Source organism: Theropithecus gelada, chromosome 3 (genome assembly GCF_003255815.1).
Source record: "Theropithecus gelada isolate Dixy chromosome 3, Tgel_1.0, whole genome shotgun sequence".
Taxonomy (NCBI): Eukaryota; Metazoa; Chordata; class Mammalia; order Primates; family Cercopithecidae; genus Theropithecus; species Theropithecus gelada.
Window position 1 is genome coordinate 41,748,065 of NC_037670.1, and position 26,449 is coordinate 41,774,513.

Below are 26,449 nucleotides of genomic sequence, written 5' to 3' on the forward strand. Positions count from 1 at the left end.
TAATGTAAACAGTAAAGAATTGAATGACAATTTCATTTTGAACAATATTATAGTAACAGGAACTATCCGCCCGCAATTTAAACAACAAAAACACTGGCTATACATATAAAACAATAGTTTTCAAACATTAGCCAACTGATTGCATATGACAGTGGCCTATGAGTACCTCCATCGCTGACTGCCTGCAGAGAGTTTACAGGCTGCAGCTGGGGAAGGGAGAGAACACGAACAGAGTCAGGCAGTGTATCTGGGTTGGAAGACAGAGTGTGCAGTTGGGGAAGGTCAAGGCCACTAGAAGGTGCGGGTCAGCTAATGTGAGAGAAGAGAGTTGCACAGGCAACAGAGCTATAGATATCTGCAGAGGGTTCCCAACAAATCTTTAACTGAGTATTGATCAATGAGTGTATACTAGTAAGGCTTTCTCAGATGAGGGAAAGAACCTTTAGAAAATATAAAGTACGATAATCCCAGAAACTCACATAGCACCGGGAATAATCTGCAACTCAACCACCCAGAGTAAAAAGATATCCTAAAACGCAGGACTTGAATCATGTCCTTAGAATAATATTGCATCAGTAATGGAACCAGATTAACCCTAGACTGAAGGTGGTTTGGATCCACCTAAAAGAGTCTAAATGGAAGTTCTCCCTCAAATAAAACTTCTTCCAAGTCACTTAACTACATCTATAAAACAAAGTAAAATAACACAAAAAACAAAGTAAAATGATACAAAAATATTCAGCACCCCAAAACACAAAATTCTGAATGTCTGGAACCCAATTAAAAATTCCTGGCTGGGCATGGTGGCTCATGCCTGTAATCCTATCACTTTGGGAGGCCAAGATGGGCAGATCATAAGGTCAGGAGTTACAGACCAGCTTGGCCAATATGGTGAAACCCCGTTTCTACAAAAAGTACAAAATAATTAGCTGGGCATGGTGGCGGGTGCCTGTAGTACCAGCTACTTGGGAGGCTGAGGCAGGAGAATCACTTGAATCCGGGAGGTGGAGGTTGCAGTGAGCCAAGATCACACCACTGTACTCCAGCCTGGACAACAGGAAACAGCCAGGCGTGGTGGCTGACACCTGCAATCCCAGCACTTTCGGATGCCAAGGCGGGCAGATCACCTGAGGTCAGGAGTTCAAGACCAGCCTGGCCAACATAGCAAAACCCCATCTCTACGAAAAATACAAAAATTAGCCATGTGGTGGCATGTGCCGGTATTCCCAGCTACTTGAAGGCTGAGGCAGGAGAATCTCCTGAACCAGGGAGGTGAAGTTTGCAGTGGGCCAAGATCATACCACTGCACTTCAGCTTGGGCGATGGAGCGAGATTCTGTCTCAAAAAAAAAAAAAAAAAAAAAAAAATTTCCAGGATAGTAAATAAACATGAAAATATGACCTATGACCCAGAGGAAAGAGAAAAATCACCAGGCACAGTGACTCACGCCTGTATGCCCAGCACTTTGGGAGGCCGAGGCAGGAGGATTTCTTGAAGTCAGGATTTGAAGATCAACCCTGGCAACATACTGAAACCACTTCTCTAAATAGTAATAAAAAATTAACTGGGCATTGTGGCACATGTCTATAGTCCCAGCTACTGGGGATGCTGAATCAGGAAGATCACTTGAGCCCGAGAGTTGGAGGTTGCAATGAGTGCCACTGCACTCCTGCCTGGGTGGCAGAGTGAGAACCTGTCTCCAAAAAATAAAGAAAAAAAGGAGGAGAAAAATCAATCAATTACAAAATGTAGATATGATACAGAGGGTAAGCGAGTAGATGCCTATTAAAACAACTATTAGAAATATATTCCAATATTTTCAAGGAAGTAAAACATGAGAATGGTAAGAGAGGCATGGAGGACATACAAAACATCTCTTTGAAATTCTCAGAGAAGAAAAATAAAATGATGAGAAATACTCTGATGGGATTAAAAACATTAGACATTACAGTAGAAAAGATTGGTAAACTTGAAGATACAGTGACGTAACTTAGTTAACTTGAAGACACAGCAAAATGAAAAACAGAAGACTGAAACAAAGTTCTATATGGTATCATTTTTTCCATCCTTAAACAAAGCCCTTAAATAATCATTTTCACAGTACTGATCTACATGAATAAATATTTAAACACATAATACTAGAGCTTCAAAAAATATGAAGCAAAACAGAGAGAACTTAATATAAAAATAGACACATTTAAAAATAAAGTTGGAGAAGAATCATTACAAAAAAATATAGAAGACTTTAACAATACTATCAAGGGAGTTGATCTATTTAATATTAGGGATTTCTCCATACAATAATAGTGAAATACACATACTATAATTTAAGACTCAATAAAGTTAAATACATTGAAACCATTAAAAAGTCTATTTCCTGATAAATACAGAATTTAGTTAAAAATCAACAGCAGTAATATTTATGAAATATACCCAAATACCTAGAAACAAATCAGCATATACTTTTAAATGAAGAGTATTAAAAATAACATGAGAATTTAAAAAAATATTTAAACCCCCCCAAAATGGAAATATGACATATCAAAATTAGCAGGGTACAATTATAGCCATATTTAGCGAGGAAAAACAGATGCTTATATTAGAAAGAATAAGTGATTAGAATCAATGGCATAAGTCCACCTTAAGCAACCAAAAATGGAAGAGAAAATTAAAGACAAAGTAAACAGTGGGAAAATAATAATAAAAATAAAACCAGAAATTAATGAATAGAGAATAGGAAACAAAAAATAATTGAAGCCAAAAGCAGATTCACTGAAATTAGTATGTGTGTAAACCTACATCTAGAAAGGATAAAAAAGAGAGTAGAACAAATAACCAGTTATGAGGTTATCAAGATGAGAGAAGTGAGAATACTACAGAAAACATGCAAATTGAAGCATAACAAAGGGATATTATGAATGACTTAATGCTAGTAAATATCATTTAAAAGAAATGGACAAATTCCTGGAATTGCATAAATCATCTAAGCTCACTAAAGAAAATTACCTGAATAGCCCGATTTCTATGGAAAATATTATTGAATTTGTACTTAAATGTGAACTGAAGAAAAATCATGAAACAGATGGTTTCACGGGAATTTTTCCAGACATTTAAGAAAGAAATAATAAACATTATATAAAAGTTATATTAGAAAACAGAAGAGGAAGAAATACTTCACTACTCATTCTATGAGACTAGTAATGCCCTGACCCTTAAAAAGTCTAGAACAAGAAATTGATAGAACAATATTTCTCATAATCATGAATATAAAAAATTCTTAACAAATTATTGACACATTGATTTCAGCAATGCATTAAAAGGATAATGCAGTCATGCTTTGCCTAACCACAGGAGTATGTTCTAAGAAATACGTCCCTAGTCAATTTTGTAGCACTGTTTACATCATAGAGTGTACTTACACAAACCAAGATAGCATAGCTTATTACACACCTAAACTATATGGTATGGCCTATTTCTCCTAAGCTGCAAACTTGTACAGCATGTTACTATACTGAATATTGGAAGCAATTGTAACATAATAGTAAATATCTGTGTATCTAAATATATCAAAACATAGAAAAGGTACAGTAAAAAATATGGTATAAAAGGTTTTCTTGCTAGGTGAGGGTGGCTCACACCCATAATCTCAGCACTTTGGGAGGCCGAGGCGGGCTAATCACAAGGAGTTCAAGACCAGCCTCACCAACATGGTGAAACACCGTTTCTACTAAAAATACAAAAATTAGCCGAGCATGGTGACATGAACCTGTAGTCCCAGCTACTCAGGAGGCTGAGGCAGGAGAATCACTTGAACCCGGGAGGCAGAAGTTACAGTGAGCTGAGATTGCACCACTGCACTCCAACCTGGGTGACAAAGTGAGACTGTCTCAATAAATAAATAAATAAATAAATAAATAAAGTTAATGCTGTGTGTGTGTGTGTGTGTGTATATATATATATGACATTTACTGTTATAAATGGAGCTTCCAGGACTAGAAGTTCTTCTGGGTGACTCAGTGAGTAAGTGGTGAGTGACTGTGAAGGCCTGGGACATTACTGTATAGTACCCTAGACTTTATAAACACCGTATACTTCGGCTACACTAAACATTTTCTTTCTTCAATAATAAAATTCACCTTAGCTTTTTTTACTTTATGTACTCTTAAAATGTTTAAACTCTTGACTCTTTTTTAATAACAGCTTAAAGTACAAACACATTGTATAGCTATACAAAATATTTTCTTTATTGTTTATTTCATAAGGATATATATTTTTTCTTGCTTAAGTTTTTAATCACTAATTTTTTTTCAATAAAGGAAGATACCCACATTAGCCTCGGCCGACTCAGGGTCAGGATTATCAACATCAATGTCTTCCACCTCCACATCTCATCCAACTACAAGGTTTTTTGGGGCAGTAACAGGCACGGAGTTGTCATCTCCTGGGATAGCAATGCTTTCTTATGGAATATTACCTAAAGAAACTGCCTGAGGCTGTTTTACAGTTAACTTTTCTCTTTTATAAGTAGAAGGAGTACACTCTAAAATAATGATTAAAAGTACACTATAGTAATATATAAACCAGTAACATAAGATAAAAGTTGAGATTATTAAAAAACAAACAAGCAAAAAAGAATTGGTGTTTCTGAAAGAGGAGGAAGATAATCAGAACTCTCTCTATGAGTTTGTACACAGAGGGAAGGCCACCCTGCAGGTACCTTGATCTTAAACACCTAGCCTCCACAATTGTGGGAAAAGAAATTCTTTTTTTTTTTTGATGGAGTCTCGCTCTGTTGCCAGGCTGGATTGCAGTGGCATAAATTCGGCTCACTGCAACCTCTGCCTCCCTGGTTCAAGTGATTCTCCTGCTTCAGCCTCCAGAGTAGCTGGGACTACAGGCGTGCACCACCACGCCCGGCTAATTTTTGTATTTTTAGTGCAGACGGCGTTTCACCATGTTGGCGGTGGCTCAAGCCTGTAATCCCAGCACTTTGGGAGGCAAAGGCGGGCGGATCACGAGGCCAAGAGATCAAGGAATTCCTTTTGTGTGAACTATCCAGTGGGTGGCGTTTTGTTTTGGCAGCTCAAGCTGACTAGTACAACTGACTTCACTTATCTCGCTTGGAAATATTATCTCTATGAAACGGTCTGGACATTTCTCTCAGGGCTACTACCCTACATTTCCTGATACTTGTGGGAATTTTTTCTTTTCCACAAACATGACATGTCTACATGTACAGATGAAAGGTCAGAATTTCCCTCTAACACAAATTTTACTTTTGTTAATGTTACAACCACACATTCTCATCCTCCCAGTATATATTTTATATCCAGAGACTAGAACAATTATTTAGGTTTTCAATAAATTATTATTTCATTCTATCGGAAGGATGAAATAATACCATGAAGATATGGAGAAGAAAAAATATAGATTTAAATTACTCATTATATTATTCTCTGAATCTGATTTATACTCATCTATATAGTAATATTTCCAATTAAATAGGAGAAAACAATTTTGAAGAAATGTTAAGAAAAAAATCTTAAAAAATTAAAGAAACTTTAAGAAAAAAATCTCAGCAGAAAAGAAGTCTCGCTGAAAAACCAAGCCAGCTAAAACTTCCCATCTGCTGGAGAATCTTGGTATTCTGGTGAGAAGTAATTGGTAAGCTGTTATTTGAAACGGCTGTGGTGTAGACAACTAAATATGACCAAACTAAAAGCATCCAGTCTCACAATTACTATTCTGACTTGATGGTAAGTGTTCTAATATTGTCCTAAAGATGGGACTAATGAGGAATCTGCATAACTTAACATCAACATCAATAGGTGGGGAATCTGAAATTACTATCAAACTTGGAATCTCTGTGATCATGTTATCTCAGAAGTAAAGGAGATTTTCTTCTTAAACCTGGAGTCATATTTTTCAAGGGCATATGTTCTAACACTGTAACAATCACACACCCAGTTTCCATGTATTTCTCCCTCAGAAATGATGAAGTGCCCTTAAGTATGAATTCACAGGATAAAGATACATGCTCCCTTCTTGCTCTTGAATGCAGGAAGACTTCTAGCCCCTTTACACAGAACAGTTTACGTTTTATAGCATTCCTTAATAAATGACTGAAAAATTATTTCAAAACAAGTTTATTCACCTGTACTTTCCAACCAGCTACTATTCCTACTATTGGTTTGTGGAATCGTCAATTACATTAGCTAAGATCGGCATAGGCTTGAAATTTAGATGTTTTTCCCATGACATACCAAAGTGGAACTATGAGTAACGCAAGCTCATTTTTGTTGTTCAATTTCCTACTCATACTATTTTTGTGCTTTACTTTCTTTAATCTGTTACATCAATGTTGTTCAAATAAGAAAAAATAAATCTGTTTGGAAATACAAAACCATAGGAAAAAAGATTGTAGAACAATATTTGTTCATTGGAATGAATGATTCAGTGGCTTTTCTGTGATACAATTAGGTCTGATATAGACTTTTAAGGATCCACACGAGTAAACCAGCAGTCACTGGGACAGATGATGATTATCTGGGGTGAATATGTTAATATTCAAGGTGTAATCCTACTAAAAAATACCAACAGATTGTCACAAGAAAATTATTGTCTGAAAAGAACATCTAAACGCATAATATTTGAAGAAACATCTCATGTATTGTTGAATCCTCTATTAAAATGATAAGCAGTATAAACAAAGGGTTTAAAGTTGAAGGTAATGTCAGTACATGCTCAAGCACAAAAGAATGAAAGTTAGTTTGGGATTTCAATTATTGCCCTTCAAAGAACTTTTAAAACAATGACCTCATCCTTAGTAAGGACACTTTTGTACATCTGATGTGTATTTTACTAATCTTTTAAAATTATTTTTCACTATATGGTTTATGAAGTGATTCTGTAAATACTTGTACCTAATGCTTCTGTAGTAACCTGCATTACTAATGCATGTTTACAAGATGGTCCAGTTTTAAAGTTTATTGTCTCCAAGTTAGTAGTTTGAGACACAATCTAAAAGAATGGAATATTTAAAAATATTTTTGATCTTAATAAAAATCAAATAGTATTTTAAAATTCTTAAAAAATGTAAGTAAACTATCAAATTATAGATGTAGAATACAGAATTTACTCATTTGATGAGCTGATTTTTAAAAATTACATATCAAATTCACGGAATTTTAACTCTATAAAATCAGCTTTTTTCTATAATACAATATTTTGTGTATAATACAAATATACACAATTATAATAAAATATGATATTGTATACATATGACAGTAGTGTCAATAACACTAGAATATCTATTTCAAGATACATTGTAGGGATAATAAGATGTTTGACTAAGTCACAGGTGCTCCTGGTCCCATTTTTCCAAAAGTCTGCTTTTACAAACAGAATAAGTATAATGGGTACAGCCTTTGACTCAGAATATTAGTGAGGGGTCACACTGTTGATCTCTTTAGCAGTTTAATCTAACCACTTTAAGCCCCAAAAATAGCACCAGGATTTTTTTTTTTTTTTAATGAAACTAAAATGCAATGGTTTGCTTTCTACCAAAATTACTAAGATCCCAATACTGTTCCATAAGCCTGATAATGGACACAAGCCAGAGGGAAGGGGGTGCATAACCTACCTGAACCAGGAGATGGCAGGTTCTGGAGAGCCTGAGGCCCTGCAGGAAAACGTCATCTCTTCTCCTCTCTCTGCCGTGGCATTAAAAGATTTCTGAGGCATTGAGATTGCTGGCGGCACTGAAGGAGAGATGAATATAGAATCAATAGAGATGAAAACACCTTCACTAACATCATTTAGATAATTTTTGCCACATTTTAAGCTTTCAAACATCATCCTTCACATCTCCATTTATATTAATGAAACTGATTTGGTTTCATAGTAAAATAACTTTATCACTGATCTTCATTCTAATGTGCAATAATTATATCAATTCATTGTAAAGCTTTTTCACTATTAAATCTATTAAATTAAACAACAAAGTATACATTCTAGCAAACATATATACTTTTAGGAACTATGTCTCAGAAAAAGACACCACCACCCTAACTTACACCAATTTGGGGATCTACTTTGAGCATAAGTGGATTTCCTATTTGGGTTCTCATTGGTCTGTGTAATGCCATAAGCTATCAATTACTGCTTCAAAACAGGGCTTTCAAATTAGGTGTCAAACCATAATGTTCTTTCTGATTAACTACACTTAATTTCTTCAAGCAACTATAGAACATTTTATGAAGAGAAACTGCATTAGTCATACAAAAAATGGAAATAGATTTTCATGAACTATTCAATTTTAAAATTAAGCATCTCCAATTTCTAACTAATTACATTGGAAAAACTGTATATGCTGCACATTTGGAACATGTTGAAACTGTTACTGAAATGCACTGTTTGCAATAAACAAATCACTGGCATCCACAATAGAAGCTAAATTTCAAAGTAGAGCATAAATTGTGACTCAATGCACACTTTCATAATTTTAAGCTGAATATCATAAAGCAATATTCCTAAAATTAAGTATATTAATAATTTTTACATACACTAAACAATATCAGACAGGCATTTAGAAGTGTGATTATACTCAAATATCTCTACAATTCAGGTCAGCGTTTATGCCGCATTACCTCCATTGATGGTAGAGACAAGAACTGGTATGTAACTTAGTAATTAAACACAATAGATCAAGCTTCTGCCTGTATGAATTTAGATACAAGAAACATAATCTGACATGTTGACTCTAAAGTAACATAATAATTACTAGTATTACAAAAGATAGAACTTTCTCAGATATTAACTCTGAATTTTAAGTACATTGTCATTTGACTATCTGTACCCTGTTTTTCTTCCTTTGTAATTATGGAAAATAACATTTTAAACAAAATGCATATTTTGCATATCATTATTTATACATTTAGTTGCAGGAGCAGTATTACTCTCTTTAGTACAGTAAAGTCTTTTCATCCCTTAGAGAATTATAATGAAATGAATTCTTTCAAGGATTTGTATTCTGTATGTGTTGAGTAGTCAACACTTCCTGGAAAGTTTCTATTTTATTCTTTAGCTGGAAGGAACACGGGGATGTATAGTGAAGTAGTTCTATTAACTCCCACTAACATGGACATATTAGTCTACCTTCAAGTTGTAATTCCCCCGACTGGCTGCTTTGGCAACAGAGATACCACTAATTTGACAGACGGATTTACCTTTTATCAATGATGGCATTCAGCAACTTCCTATGTTTTCTGAGTCTTCCAAGTCTTCCCCCCAATCCTCAAATATTTCTCAGAAGATAAAGATGATACTAACCAAGAAACGCCTATTCATGTCCCAGTTTGTTTGGTTCAGATTAATCAGCACCCACTAATTCCTTCAAATGTATTTGAGCCAAGGAAAGCTAACTCCACTCAAGCAGAGTCAGGAAGTATATTCATTTGTAATTCCAATTGTTTTAAATATAAAGCAACAAATAAATGCACACATAGATTTTTCATCTAGCAGAGGACTGCTCATCTTAAGACTCACAACCCTTTTTCTCTCTTTACTTGTTTTTACGTTTTCTTTTTTTGGATTCAGGGGGCACACGGGCAGGTTTGTTAACTGGGTATCTTGCATGATTCTGAGGTTTGGGGTAAAGGTGATTCTGTCATCCAGGTAGTGAGCATGGTACCCAATAGGTAGTTTTTCAGACCATCCCACCTCCCTCTTTCCCCTCTCTAGTAGTCCTCAGTGTCTATTGCTCCCATCTTTATGTCCATGAGTATTCAATGTGAGAATATGAAGTATTTGATTTTCTCTTCCTGTGTTAATTTGCTTAGGATTATGGCCTACAGTTGCATTCATGTTGCAGCAAAGGACATGACTTCATGTTTTTTTTTTTTTTCAGTGTAGTATTCCATGGTGTATATGTACTGCATTTTATTTATCCAGTCCACTGCTGATGGGTACCTAGGTTGACTCCATGTCCTTGCTATTGTGGATAGCACTGTGATAATCATACAAGTGCATGTGTCTCTTACAATTTATTTTCCTTTTGGTATTTACCCAATAATGGGATTGCTGGCTCAAACAGCAGTTCTGCTTAAGTTCTCTGCAAAATCTCAAAATTACTTTCCACAATGGTTGACCTATTTGCATTCCCATTAACAGTGTATAAGCATTCCCTTTTCTCTGAAGTCTTGACAGCATCTGTTATTTTTTGACTTTTTAAATAATAGTCATTCTGACTGGTGTGAGATGGTATCTCATTGTGGTTTTGATTTACATTTTGCTGAGGATGAAAGTTGCACACCTATATCCATCGGAACTTTGACAAAGTTAACAAAATGTTGACTCCTTATTCAGTAAGTGGTGCTGGGATAACTGGCAAACCATATGCAAAAGAACCAACTGGACCACTACATTTCATCATACACAAAAATTGACTCAAGATGGATTAAAGAGTTAAATGTAAGGCCTCAAACTATAAAAAAAAAGTATATAAAAACACATAGAACATACACTTCTTGACACTGGCTTTGGCAAAGAATTTATGGCTAAGTCCCCAAAAGCAACTGCAACAAATCCAAAAATTGACAAGTGAGACCTAATTAAACTAAACAGCTTCTGCACAGCAAAACAAATTATCAACAGAATGAACAGACAGCCTACAGAATGGGAGAAAATGTTTGCAATCTATACCTCTGATAAAGGTCGAATATCCAGAATCTATAAGGAACTTAAGTCAACCAGAAAAAAAAAAAATCCTATTAAAAATGGGAAAATGACATGAACAGACATTTCTCAAAAGAAAACATAAAAGCGACCAAGAAACATATGAAAAAATGCTCGTTATCACTAGTCATCAGAAAAATGATTTTACATGTAGGGCTGTGTGTCCATTAGAAAGTCTCAGAAGTGGCCGGGCGCGGTGGCTCAAGCCTGTAATCCCAGCACTTTGGGAGGCCGAGACGGGCGGATCACGAGGTCAGCAGATCGAGACCATCCTGGCTAACATGGTGAAACCCCGTCTCTACTAAAAAATACAAAAAAAAAAAACTAGTCGGGTGAGGTGGCGGGCGCCTGTAGTCCCAGCTACTCGGGAGGCTGAGGCAGGAGAATGGCGTAAACCCGGGAGGTGGAGCTTGCAGTGAGCTGAGATCCGGCCACTGCACTCCAGCCTGGGCGACAGAGTGAGACTCCGTCTCAAAAAAAATAAAAAATAAAAAATAAATAAAAAAAAAAGAAAGTCACAGAAGTGATCTTGATTCCTGGCCAAGAGAATAGATACAGCAGATTAACACCAAAGTATTTGATAGTTCTAACATTCGCTGTTTATATTCTCAGTCTGCATGAAAAGCTAATTAGGTTATTTCTTTGGGTCTTCCCATAATTTCATTAACACACTTCTTTCCACTGCATTTTATTATATGAAGTTAGAAAAGTGAAACACCTGGGAAACCACATTTGCAAAGCTGATTTTTATTACTCATGGATAGTAAGAAATTACATGTTTTCAGTTAATTTTAAGAACCTTCCTTTGATAACAAATCAAGCACCCTCATTTTACAATTTACATCTTTGACAATTTTTCAGATACTTAACTGCTTATAATATGAGGTAAAGAATGACTAGTATTTTAATATTATATAGCCTCTCAATATACAATAAGACATCTCAGTTATGGAGAATGCATTCATCATGATTTTGATCATGAAATTTTTACTTTCATATAGTGATATCAGGCATCAATGAAATCCATCCGTTTTCTTTTTAAAAAATTTGTATGTTTTGCTCTTCCCTACTGCTGCAAATGCTGTAGTACGATAACAGCTCTCAATTTTCATTAATATTGCTTCTGGTTTAATTGTCATAATCCTCCATTCTGAATTTATAAGGGTGATCAATTTAAAGTGTTATTTAATAAGAATACTATTCTGGAACTTAAAATGCATACAAAATTTTAAAAATGCAAAGTATAAAATGATAGGCATAAAGAACAGTAATTAATTTTATAATTTCATTTGGAAAAAAAAAGTCTATCTTCCTGATTACTATAAACTAAATACGTACATACAATTCTTTTTAAAGAAATGTATCTGAGTGGTCTTCAATCTTGAGTGTCAACTGATTTGGTCTATCTGTCCTGTTACAAAATCTAGTCAATAGAGCATTTCTACGCATATTTGACTAATAGCAAATTTTGGGCATTTTCTACATGGTTGTTCCTAATTTGTGAATAGAGTAAAGCAGTGACATAACTGCCATAATGTATTGAGTACTGACTTCTAAAATCAAATCTATCTGAACAACATAGTAAGGGCTTTATACAATACCATCATACTGTAGAAGAGTGAGGATCAAATTGCCTCATTAAGTTGGTTTAAGAAAAATCAAAAAAAGGTTCCATTGACATTTAAAATTACATTCTTAGTGAAAGTTAATATAAGAGGAATCAGCAGTTTAATCAAATAAGTATTTCCTTCCTTAGACAGCAAGTATAAAAACAATGAAAAATTGTTAACTGAAGCTTTGTTGCATTTTCATAATTATGCTTTTCTGCATTTTCTAAGTATTTGCCAAAGGAACCTGATTATTATGTTCTTTTACATTGGCTTTTTACATAGATCATATGTACAAGATCAAAAATAAAATAAAATAAGAGGCAATTAAAGTTACTGACTTTATCATTTTCCTGGTTAGTTATTATTGTTTCTTTTCTTTTCTTTTTTTTTTTTTTTTGAGATGGAGTCTCACTCTGTCAGATAGGCTGGAGTGCACTGGTATGATCTCAGCTCACTGCAACCTCTGCCTCCTGGGTTCAAGTGATTCTCCTGCCTCAGCCTCCTGAGCAGCTGGGACTACAGGCCTGCGCCATCATGACTAATTTTTGTATTTTTAATAGAGATGGGGTTTCACCATATTGGCCAGGCTGGTCTCAAACTCTTGACCTCGTGATCCACCTGCTTCAGCCTCCCAAAGTGCTGGGATTACAGGCGTGAGCCACTGCGCCCAGCCTTGGTTAGTTATTTTTATTAATTACAGTTGTTAACTGATATTCACAGAGGATTGATTCCAGGAAATTCATCAGATAGTTGTTATACTGTATTGTTCTTTATTGTATGTTTTCATTGTCGTATTGTTAATTTTATTGCTATTTAAAAAAAAAATTTTTTTTCCATCCAAATTGGTTGAAAACACAAGTGTAAGACCATGGATATGAGGAGCTGACTGTGCTTGCATTTTTTTTCTTTTTTTCTTTTTTCGTTTTGATACGGGGTCTCCCTCTGTCACCCAAGCTGACATGCAGTGGTGTGATCGCAGCCTCTCACTGCAGTCCCCAACTCATGGGCTCAAGCAGTACTCCTGCCTCACGAGTGTCCCACAGAGCCTGGCCAGCACTTGCATTTATGTACGTAAACACTGATTAATATTTCAATATTTTCTTCTTTCTTTTAAAAACACACCTGTTTCTGTATTCTGCTTCTTTTATCAAGTTGACATTACATGTAAGAGACATATTTATGTCAGTATATAAATCAGTCCTCACTCTCACTCAAACTGATCAGTATTCCAAACCCTGTGGTTACACTGTTGGGTAAGTATAAGACACCTGGCCAAATATGACCAGATATATATCTATTACGGCATTTGTTTACACAATCAATTCTACATTTAATTAACCATAATTGAAATTCATAGGTAAAATGGTAAATGAATGTTTAATATGCTGATTTAAGAATATTAATCAGCTCTTTTGAATTGTCCTTAATAGACATTATGCAATTTTCTATACTAACATTGGATTATTTTTATAATCAGAGAAGTATAAATGAATAAATTAAAAAACATAAAAATAAAAATTTTAACAAATATTTAATACAATTTACTAAAGCTAATCCATCACTAGATGTCTACAACATTTTACCAACAAGCTAAAGGGCTTATTAAATAAAATCTAAGTGAAAAGATACAGTTGAAAGTAGGGAAAACATTACCGTGACTTTATTTTTGTCAAAAGAAGTCTTTCCACAGTATGAGATAATAATTAAATAAAAGGCCATAGTTAATATGGAAGATCTCTCAAGTCAATAAATATGTAAATAAGTAAATGCAATCTTGAATGTTCCTTTAATTCTTGAAAGCTAATTTCACCATTAAATACAGCAATTTTTATACTCTTTCAGCGTACATTCTACAGTTAATAATATTCTACATCAAAGGCCCCTAGAATGTTTCAAGAAACCTTGAGGTCCCAAACACCTTTCAGAAGTTCTCTTGGGTCACCCCTTTTCCAACCAAGTATCTGTGTGCAGACGGATTTTCTTCTGAGAAAGTCAGCTATTGGATGGTGCTAATGGAGAAAAAGTTCAATTATCTCCTTATCCGAAAGTCTTTCTCAGGTTCTGAAATATATTAGGAAAGACTGAATGCAGAAACAGATCTGAGAATTCACCTGTTTTACGTCAACGTATACATTAAAGAAAAGTTTTGAGACCGCCTGGAATACAAAATGGATTAGAATACAAGTTGGTAATTCAAATTTAAAAAGAAGTTAAGGCCTAGCATGGTGGCTCGCACCTCTAATCCCAGCAATCTGGGAGGCTGAGGCAGGAGAATCGCCTGAGCCCAGGAGATTGAGATGAGTCTGAGTAACATAATAAGACCCTGTCGCTACAAAAAAAAAAAAAACCAGAAAAAATTAGCCGGATAGGATGGTGTGTACCTGTAGTCCCAGCTATTTAAGAGGCTGAGATGGGAAGATAGCTTGAATCTGGGAAGTCAAGGCCATAGGGACCTGTGATTGTGCCACGGCACTCCAGCCTGGGCAACAGAGTAAGACTCTGTCTCAAAAAAATAATTAACTAATTTTAAAAATCATATAAAACTTATAAGAAAAATAATGTATAATAAAAGTCATAGTGTGTATTGAAAAGTGATCTAAAGGTGTAAGATTTCAGAACATATTTTTAGAGTTGGTAATACTTTTGCAAAATTCTGCAGAAAATATTCTGTTGGAAAGTACAAGTAAGTGTGAAGAGTTCAGGACTGATCAAGGAAAAAGCTATGATGATAGGAGGCATTAAGGCACAACGAATTTGACTTGGGTGGTACTCATACAGGTTGCTTGACATGGGAAGTTCCTGATAGCAGGGGGCTGTTTAAAGACACCATGTCCAGTCACCACTCAGAGAGTAGGAGAAGGGGAAGGGAACTCCTCGAAGAGTGAATTATCTGAGAGGAAGCTCATGTGTCCAGGTGATGTCACTCAGCAGTACAGCAGAGTCTCTCAGACTCTCTCAGAAGGTAGAAGGGCAGCTATAGGCTTGGTGTCTTGTATTGCCCTTGGAGTTTGCATATGGCTAGCAGAAGTTGGGTGCAGTTTTGCAGTTTCCAAAGCAGGCTGATTGTAAATGTTTAAAATAGGCTTATGCAGGGTAATTTTAAACAGCCGGATGTGTAAATTTTTGAATTTGGCATTCGCGGGTTTATGTGCTAATGGTCCAAGGACCAATATACAGGGGCTATATTTGTTTTATTTATATACCAAGAATAAAAATGGCCGGGCACGGTGGCTAATACCTGTAATCCCAGCACTTTGGGAGGCTGAGGCGGGCAGATCGCCTGACGTCAGGAGTTCGAGACCAGCCTGGCCCACATGGTGAAATCCCATCTCTACTAAAAATACAAAAATTAGCCAAACGTGGTGGTGGGCGTCTGTAATTTCAGCAACTCGGGAGGCTGAGGCAGGAGAATGACTTGAACCTGGGAGGCAGAGGTTGCAGTGAGCCGAGATTGAGCCATTGCACTCCAACCTGGGCAACAGAGCAAGACTCTGTAACAAAAAAAAATAAAATAAAATAAAGATAAAATTGGAAGATGATGGAGATGTCAGGGAGAAAGAGTTATCTTGGTTTTAAAAACTGGTCATTTTACTGTAATATCTTAATAATACAAAAAATAAATATATGAACTGGTGTTTCAATTTTGGCAAGTTATTATTGCAGGTTTTTAAAATAAGTTAATGGATGCAGCACACCAACATAGCACATGTATACATATGTAGCAAACCTACACGTTGTGCACTTGTACCCTAGAAGTTAAAGTATAATAATAACAAAATAAATAAAATAACAAATTTTGTAAGAATAGCGTTATTTCTACCTTTGATAAACTGCCAGAAAGAGAGAAGAATTGGAAACACTTTCATTTTCTCCCCTATAAATCTTTTAATTTTTATCCCATTAACTAAGAAAAGTATGGCTTTAAATACAAAGCTTTCAAAAGGCTGTAAGAATCCTAAATGGTAGGCTAAATGTTCAAAGTCACACTGAAGTTAATTCAAGAAATCTTGCAGTGTCCTATCTCCCCACTTAATATGACCATTATATTTGGAGAGAATGTGTATGAATTCTGTTTGAAGACTCTTAAAAGTAAATCGCAGTAGAAATATTCCTACTAAGACTATAACAGAATTTAAAATATCACCAGACAAACTGTGAGGTAACAATTTTTTTTTTTCAGAATTCCATAGCCTGAATTGACGGCATCACAAAACCCAGAAGTTGTCATCAACACTGCTCAAGATAGGTCCAAGAAAGAGAAGCCTTCCAGTACAGACTCAGGAAGCAGGAAGTAAATCTGGCAGTGACAATGTCAACAGAGGAAAGGTGCAAACACCCAATTCTCTGAGAGATGACATGCTTCTTGAATCAGATAAACTGTAGTCCTAAGAGCAAAATCTCCCGTTGCTTTTATCCTCCTCATTTATCGGAACAGCTGAACCAGAATAAGGGCATATTTGGTGCAGAGAGTGATAAATAAGATCCCAGCTTTCTAGTCAGAGGACTAAAAAGTGGTGACTTAAGGAACAGGAAAGTACATCAGAGATCATAGAGTAGGAAGGTCTTAGAAAAGCATCCACAGCAAGTTCTTTATGAAATCTTGAGCTCTGTCCTGAGCTGTGCTTATTGAATCTGATTCTAAACAGTGCCAAGATTTTGTGAATTTAACTAAAAGGTAAACCTCCACAAAGGTCGTGGAATGGTCATTGGTACACATTGACAAATACTGAAAGGTAATGAAAATGCAGTCTGCATATAAAACCAGGAAGGATGGTCAGAATTTGTTGTCTGATCTAAACAAACTGATTGCCTACAAAAATAACAAAAAAAAGTGAACATTTTCCATAATGCTGAAATAAGATCCAGAGTCTGATTATGTAATATTGAAAGTCCTAAATATAATCTATTGTTTCACCTGTTAAGAACTAGGAAAATCATGTCATTGGAAATGCCAATGGCATGCTGACACATGTTGGATTATCTAAAAGCTATTTTAAAGCAACTGTTTAAAACATGTTCTAAATAATTAGGTGAAATAAATGGAAATATGGAACATCTCTCCAAAGGCATACAATATATTTTTAAAACCCCAAATAAATATTAGCATTCTACTTATGTTAACAACAACAAAATTCATGGATGTGATGAATGACTGACACAGAGATATCAAACACAAAGAATTAGAAATGGAAGTTATCCAATTTTGAAAACAAAAGGAAAAATATTAAAGAAAAAATGAATAGCCTTCAGGAACTTCTTAGACAATACCAAAATGTCATGAAATCTAAGAAGGAAAAGAGAAAGAGAACCAGTACAAAATAATGTAGGTATACACACACACACACACACACACACACACGTATATGTATCAATGCATCTGACATCTGAAAACTTCTCAAATAGGCCAACAGCATCAAACCCAAGACAAACCCAGCACAGTTCATGTAGAGACACATCATAATCAAACCTTTACAAACCAAAAATATACAAACACCAAAATATGCAATAGCTACAGGAGAACAATGATTCACATGACTGTGAATTTCTTACCAGAAATCATGAAGGCCAAAAGGAAATGAAACAAAATTTGTAAAGTTCTGAAAGAACAGAACTGTCAAAGCAAGGTCTATGTTCAGCAAAATATCCTTCAGACATGAAGGTAAAGGAGAACTATTACAATTTCTCCCAGCAGACCTGATATAAAAGAATTGCTCAAGGCACCTTTTCAAAGAGAAAGTAAATTAAATCAAAGGAAACATCAAACTCTAGAAATAAAGAATGAGTTACAAATAGTAAATATCTGAGAAATATGTCACACTATTCACTTTTTAAGTTATTTAAAGTAATTTAATGGTTGAAAGAAAAAATAAATTCTCTGATGGAATTTTCAATGATGGAGGTATAATACATAGGAAAAGTATGATATAAAGAGGAGAAGATGTAGGGACCTATATGATGCTATACTTTCTACATTCAAATTGAAATGGTAAACATTGATTCTAAGTTAAATAGGGACATTGAATTACAAGGGCAACACCCCCTCCCCACAAATTGTGAAAACAGATATAGCCAGAAGCATCATAGATACAATAAAACCAAATTCTAAATAATGTTCAATAATCGAGAATTTAGAGCAGGGAAAATAGAAGAATGAAAGACAAAAAGAACAAACTAAAATAACATTTTAAAAATGGCACATCTGAATGAAGTGTAAATGGCTTAATTTCGTGAATAAAAACACAGAAACTGGCATAATGAATAAAATATAACCTAACTATATGCTGTCTATAAAAAATTGCTTGAAATGTAATGATAAAGCCAGGATAAAATAAAAACAATAGAAAAATACGCCATTCAAATTCTAATCAAAAGAAAGCTGCAGTGGCTATGTTAATATCAGAAAACGTAGGTTTCAGAACAAATGAAATTAAAAGATGAAAAGAATATTACATAATGATAAAAGGGCCAATTCAGCAGAAAAACATGACAATCAGGACATGACAAGCAGGAAAACATGTGCATCAACCTGAAAAAGTGCTTCAAAATATATGAAGCAAAATCTGACAGACAAAAACAAGTGGAACAAATTCACAATTACTGTTTGGGAAAGCCTAATAAACTAGATAAACATGAGCAAAATAAGCAAAACTTAAGCAGAAGGAAGAAAACAATGTAAAAGAAAAGGACAATAATGAAACTGAAAACAAAACGAGAAAAATTTTTTAAATGAAGTTTATTTGGAATAACTGATTACAATTAATCATAATACAATAATTAAACCTCCAGCAAGACTCAGGATGAACAAAGGAGAGATGACACGTATTGCCAATATCAGGATTGAAAGAAGAAATATCAGCGCAGATTCGACAGATAATAAAAATATTTTTAAAAATCCAGAGAATGGGCCGGGCATGGTGGCTCACGCCTGTAATCCCAGCACTTTGGGAGGCCGAGACGGGCGGATCACGAGGTCAGGAGATCGAGACCATCCTGGCTAACACGGTGAAATCCCGTCTCTACTAAAAAATACAAAAAAACTAGCCGGGCGAGGTGGAGGCGCCTGTAGTCCCAGCTACTCGGGAGGCTGAGGCAGGAGAATGGCGGGAACCCGGGAGGCGGAGCTTGCAGTGAGCTGAGATCCCGCCACTGCACTCCAGCCTGGGTGACAGAGTGAGACTCTGTCTCAAATTTAAAAAAAAAAAAAAAAAAATTCCAGAGAATGTTATGCATACAAACTTATCAATATTGAAAATGCGAACCACTTCCTTGAAAACCAGAAACCACAAAGTTACTCAAAATAAAATACATAACAAAAACAACCCTATAATTATTAAAAATATAAAAAATACATTTATTTAAAGATAAATCAAAAGTCTCCTGAAAGGAGATATTTAGACCCAGATAGTTCATCTGTTGAATTTAAAAAAAGACTTAAAGAAGAAATAATAGCATTTCTATACAATCTCTTTCAGAAAATATAAGAGAAGAGAATGTTTTTCAACTCATTTCATGAACACAGCATTATGCTGATAATTTAACAAGTCATATATGGTACCAGAAAATAAGCCTACATATCAATATCTCATGAAAATAGGCATTTTATAAAAAAAAAAATTAGAAAAAAAATCTAGCTGTAAATAGAATCTAGCTGTAAATAGAAATATATCAACACTAAGTTTTTGTGAATGTAAGGCTGACACAATACTGTTATCAGTAAACAGTTTCTTTAAACTGTTAGGTTGGATAGATTGCGTATTAATATAATTTAGTTATACAACATTAATGAATAGAACTTCAGAAACCTCTGAACCTTTTAGCATCAACTCATATTATTAAACAATTGTTCTTTAAACTGTTAGGTGGATAAATTAATTGAATATATTTAAATCATATTAATTACAATAAGTATAATTAAATTATATTAAGTATAGTAAGCATATTAATCAATACCCAATTAATTTACCTAACTTAACGGTTTAAAGAAAAAATCATTTAATGAGTTGATGCTAAAACATAGAAACAACAAAATTTCACATCCATTCATGATAAAAACTCTGAGCAAACTATGAACAAAGAAGACTTCCTTATCATGATGAAAAACATCTGCCAAAAAATTTAGACCTAACATTGATATATAGGTAAAGAAGTGAATACTTTATCTGTAAGACCAGGAGCAAGTAAGGAAATTCAGTGTCAGCACTCCTATTAAACCTCATACTGATAGAACAACTCTGTACTAGGCAAGTAAAAATAGATTTCAGACACACAGGCAGAAAAAAAATAAATGTTTTCTAATTTGCTGAAATTAGAAATAGATTGTTATATACAATATAAGCTCAAGAAATGTTTTAAGAAATTGCTAGAACTAATTATTGAGTGTACACAGTCAAAGGATTAAAGAAAAACACCCCAAATCAAATCTTATATGCATATTAGCAATAAACATTTGGAAATCAAAATTTAAAAAAAAAAATGTACAACAGCTCCAAAACTATCATACTTAGGTGCCAGTCAAGCAAAATTTATGTATGATATCTGAATGTTGAAAACTACAATGGATCTGATAATGGAAACAAAAAAAAAGACTTTAATAAATAAGAAGTCATACCATATTTAATATATTTGTAGATTCAAGATAGAAGAAAAGTCAAATTCTTTCAAAACTAATACAAAGCTTTTTCACAATTCTGATTAAAATCCCAGCCTGATATGTTTGTGCAGACAAATTGTGAAACTTTAAATGGAAGGCAAATAAATTATAATTTCTAGAACCCTTCTGTAGAAGAACAGTTGGATAAATGATACTACCTGATTTTAAGTGCATTGTCAATGCACTGTAATATTTTGAAAGAAATATTTCCTGAGCAGTAGGTTTCAACTGTGGGACTTACTATAAAGCTGTTTTAAAGCTGTGCTAATATGGCACCCTGGAAAAGATAAAATTATAATGACAGGGAAAGAAGTGGTGGTTGTCAGTGTTTAGCGATTGAAAGAAGAAGTGATTACAAAGGGATTAGAGGTGATTTGGGGTGAAAGAACAATTCTGTACCGACTGTAGTAGTGCCAAGATGAATCTATGTATACATTAAAATTCATAGAACTCGACAATTAAAAAAGTGAATTTTACTGTATGTTAACTTGAAAACCAACATTAAAAATCATATTGATAGTTTAAAAAATTGCCATTGTGTTTTGTAACAATTACAATCAGATTCAATAAGCTGATGCTCTGAAACAGCCCATCCTCCTGGAGAAGTCAGTTCCTGATTGTTCCAAAGCAGGAAAACATTTTTAATTCTGCCTATGAGAGGGAATCATGACTCTTGTTCAAGGACTGCCTGTTTCTACTTCAGTTCATCAGACTCTTCCTCTTTCTTTAAATTACTGCTCTGATCTAACCAAAGTAGATCAGAGCAATGATTTGTAAGATTCCTTCACTTCCTACTGTTTGTCTTTGTTATGAACTTTAGATTGCACTGGTTATATATTCTTCATGTTCCTGAGACACCTAAAATGTGGGCCATGTTTCAATTCATAGCACAACATATTTTGAAAAAACATTGTGATATCCTGCTGTTAAAAATTCACTGGCAAACCTCAGGTAGAATTAAAGTAATTAACTAATAAAAATAATTTAATTATAGAACAAAATGTATGGATAACGTAGGCAGAGAGTGAAATTCAGACATAGCAATAGCTATCTGAAATTGCTTTGAGTTTAGTACAGTATAAGAGACAAAAATATGTAGAAGTCAGGTCTTCCTATTACTAGGATACGTTTTTCAAAACCTTAAAACACTCAAATTTTGTTTGCTGTAATGAAACATATATCTAAAAATATCAGTTTCCAACCAAGATGCAGAAACATGTATCCAATTTATCTTAGCAACTGAAACAGCTAAAAATATCAGAAACATTGTATAAAACAACTGTTTTTCAAGACTTTGTGAATCAGTCAATGAAATCATTCAATAGAAATTCCTAAAATATGGGGGGAAATGAGGTGAGTCCTGCTGTGCCTCACCTTATTGTCTAGGGAGAGTTTCTAGACTGCAGCATAGGAATAAGGATCCCAGTTGGAGTTTAGAGGTCTCCCTGAGTGAAGAGGTAGTGCTAGTAGTACAGGGAAGTGGATATTGGCTATAGTTCACAGGGCACAGTGCCAGACGGGACTGAATGGCAAGGTGAGGATTCCCTGAGATTTGCAGAGATTAACCCGGGAGTCTCCAGATGAGTACTGATGAGTGCACCCATGAGAGGAAACTAACTGAGGCCAGGGAAAGAACTATGCAAAAGAATTGGAAGGGACAATTTCCAAACTCAAACAGAGCAAACAAAAGTTCATATTCTCATGAGCCAGAATAAAACCAACTCCTAATGCATGGCAGATAAGGAATTCAGAAACATTCTTATCTCACGGGTGAGGCAAAGAAAGTCCAGAACTATTCTGATCAAACTTAACAAAGCTTGAAGGCATAGACTGAAGGATTAAATTGTTTCCAGGAAGTTCATCTATATTTCCAGAAATAAAAGGTCTAAAATATTGAAAAGAACAGCAACAACAACAACAACAACAACAAAAAACCCCAGCAGATAAAGAGGTAACATTTATAATGTCTAGCATCCAAGCTAAAATTATTATGAAAAGAAGCAGGAAATATAAGATATAATAAGGATAAAATATAATCGGCCAAAAACTAACCCAGGGATAACACAGACGATAGTACACAATAACATTAGATCAGTTATTATGATGGCATTCCATGCAACCAAAAATCTAGATGAAAGACTGATCATGTTGAAGACTTCATAGAAATTTAACTTGCTTTTATTTTTATTTTCAGTTCTGGGGTAGGTATTTTAAAAATCATGTGTCTACATATTAAAAGCTAAAGTGCCTGAGATGAAGACTTCAGCAGAATGAACAGTGGATTAAACACTGCCAAAGAAAAGATTAGTAAACTAGAACATGAAATATGAGAGAATTCCAAAAATTAATACACAAAGAAAAAAAAAAGAAAGAAAATGATCAAAAATGAAACATAAGATTTTTTTCTGAAAATTACTCAGAAAATGAAAGATAAGATCAAGATCAGTTGGGTACCTTCAAGTGGCCTATATATGTGAAATTGGAGTCCCAAAGGAATGTGGGACAGAGAACAATATGTGAACATCTAATGACTAAAACTTTTCTAAATTTGTTAAAAATGATCAACCAAGGTCATCAGCAAAACCTGGGTACAGATATGATGAAGAAAGCTTCACCAAGGTATAATGTACCCATACTGCTTAAGAAAAGCGATACAGCAAACATCTCTAAGACTCTGGGGGTGACTGGTTGGATGGGGTACTTTATGTACAGAGGGACAAAATGTCAGAGGAATTTCTAACTAAAAAAACTCAGGCAAACATAATGATTCATAATTTGTATAGTACTGAAAGGATACAACCTGTTAATTTAGAATTCTATTTAAAGCAAAAATGTATTTTATATATAAAAGTAAAATAAAGGTTTTCTCAGACATACAGTAGGTGAACCGAATTGTCAGCAACAGAAGTGCACTACAAGAAATGCTAAAGGAAGTCATTCAAGCATCTGGGGACTTATACCAGATAGAAATCTGGATTTACACAAAGTATTGAAAAACCTTGCAAATACTAACTATGCAGATAAATGTAAAATACTTTTTTCTAATAACTTAATTAATTTTAATGTAATCATTTATTAATATGAGCTAATTGCAAGTTTGAAGCTATACATTGTGTTTGTGTGTGTGTGTGTGTGTGTGTGTGTATGCATAGCACAGTTGTTGGGGGAAGAATAATGCCTCTTCCCAAAGATGTCAATGCCCTAACACCTGGCCACCTATGAACACATTAAGTATCTTGATTAAAAAAGACTTTGCAGGTGTTTTTTAAGGTTACAGACATTAACTGAGGAAATTATCATGAACTATCTAGGCGAGGCCAGTCACACGATCCTCTTTTCATCTGATATTAAAAGCAGAGATTTCTCTTCCGCTGTAAGAAGAGGAAGACAGAAGAGATGCGGCAGAAGAGAGATGCGTTGGAAACATTCCAAGTATAGGCTGGCTTGAATATACTGCTGCTGGCACAGAGCTTTAGAGACTCCCATTCAAGGATCAGAAAGGAGTTGCTCAAAGGTAAAGGCAGCCTCCTCCAGGTGACTTCTAGCAAGCAAACAGGACCTCAGTCCAACAGAAGAAAGAGGCTGAATTCTGCCAACAACCTGAATCACATTAGGAAGGATTCTGCCCGAGAGCCTCCAGGAAAGATCACAGTCCTCCTGACCCCTGCATTGTGATCGTGTAATATGCTGAGCAGATCCCAGCAGAGCCTATGTGGACTTCTGACCTAATAATTAATTTATGCTGTTTTGAGCCACAAAATTTGTTGTAATTTGTTGGAGCAGAAATAGAAAACACGAGTTTTATGATTAATGTAACAGTATCTGATAAACTTAGCACAAAGGCTGGAGGGGGTATATGTGAAGTACTGCAACATCATTTGAAAAAAGACTGAAAACCACGTAGCAAAGTAAGAATGAGTTATAGTTAATAAAACAAAATAGGAAATTAATTGATTCTTTAAAAATATTCAAAAATGAGCCGGGCGCGGTGACTCATGCCTCTAATCCCAGCACTTTGGGAGGCCGAGGCAGGCAGATCACAAGGTCAGGAGATTGAGACCATCCTGGCTAACACGGTGAAACCCCGTCTCTACTAAAAGTACAAAAAATTAGCCGGGCGTGGTGGCGGCACCTGTAGTCCCAGCTACTCGGGAGGCTGAGGCAGGAGAATGGCGGCAACCTGGGAGGCGGAGCTTGCAGTGAGCGGAGACTGCGCCACTGCACTCCAGCCTGGGGGACAGAGCAAGACTCCATCTCAAAAAAAAAAAAAAAAAAAAAAAAAAAATTCAAAAATGAAAAAAAGAAACAGAAGAACAAGAAAACTATGAACCCTAAGATATCAGACAATACATAACAACATGGTAGGCTTAAACCCAATTACATCAATAATATATTCAATGTGTAGCACTCTAATTCAAACGCAGACATTGTCAGAATGGATGAAAAAAACACAACTGTATACATCCTACAAAAACCCACTTTAAATATAGATAAATGCTTATTTGCAACAACATGGATAGTACTGGAGATCATTATGTTAAGTGAAATAAGCCAGGCACAGAAAAGCAAACCTTGCATGTTCTCACTTATTTTTAGGATCTAAACATCAAAGCAATTGAATTCACGGAACAGAGAGTACAAGGATGATTAACAGGGTCTGGGAATTGTAGTGGGGGTTGGAGGGGGAGGTGGGGATGGTAAATGGGTATAAAAATAGAAAGAATCAAAAAGTCTTACTATTTGATACTATAACAGGGTGACTATAGTCAATAACAATGCAATTGTACATTTTTAAATCTCTTAGAGTGTAACTGAATTGTTGTAACTCAAAGGAAAAATGCTTGAGGGGATGCATATCCCATTCTCATGTAAATATGCTTCTTTCACATGCATCCTTGTATCAGAAAATCTCAAGTACCCTATAAATATATATGCCTACTATGTACCTTCAAAATTAAAATATGTTTAAATTAAAAGAAAGGAAAAAAGATCCACAATGTAAACCTTAATGGAAAAAATGCTGGGGTAGCTAGATTGCTAACACTCAGGTATTGGAACAAATATTATCTGGGAGAAACAGAATCAATTCCTAATGAGAAAGAAGTCAGTTCATCAGGAGGACATCATGATTCTAAACTTTTATCTATATAATAAGACAGCATAAAAATTCATGAAGAATAGTCCAGGTGTGGTGGCTCATGCCTGAAATCCCAGCACTTTGGGAGGCCAAGGCGGGCGGATCACGAGGTCAGGAGATTGAGACCATCCTGGCTAACAAGGTAAAACCCTGTTTCTACTAAAAATACAAAAATTAGCTGGGCGTGGTGGCGGACGCCTATAGTCCCAGCAACTAGGGAGGCTGAGGCAGGAGTATGGTGTGAACCCGCGAGGCAGAGCTTGCAGTGAGCCGAGACTGTGCCACTGAACTCCAGCCTGGGTGTCAGAGCAAGACTCC

The 26,449-nt window shown here is 35.1% G+C and overlaps 1 protein-coding gene across 7 annotated transcripts in view; it reads right to left on the reverse strand.

Annotated features, from left to right (window-relative positions):
• NCAM2 (neural cell adhesion molecule 2) overlaps nt 1–26,449 on the reverse strand; it is a 563,771-nt gene that overhangs the window by 209,109 nt on the left and 328,213 nt on the right. For all 7 annotated transcript variants that reach the window (XM_025380697.1, XM_025380702.1, XM_025380699.1 and 4 more), the window contains one exon: nt 7,643–7,760. In XM_025380697.1, the coding sequence (XP_025236482.1) occupies nt 7,643–7,760 (118 nt within the window). The remainder of the gene's footprint in view (nt 1–7,642; nt 7,761–26,449) is intronic.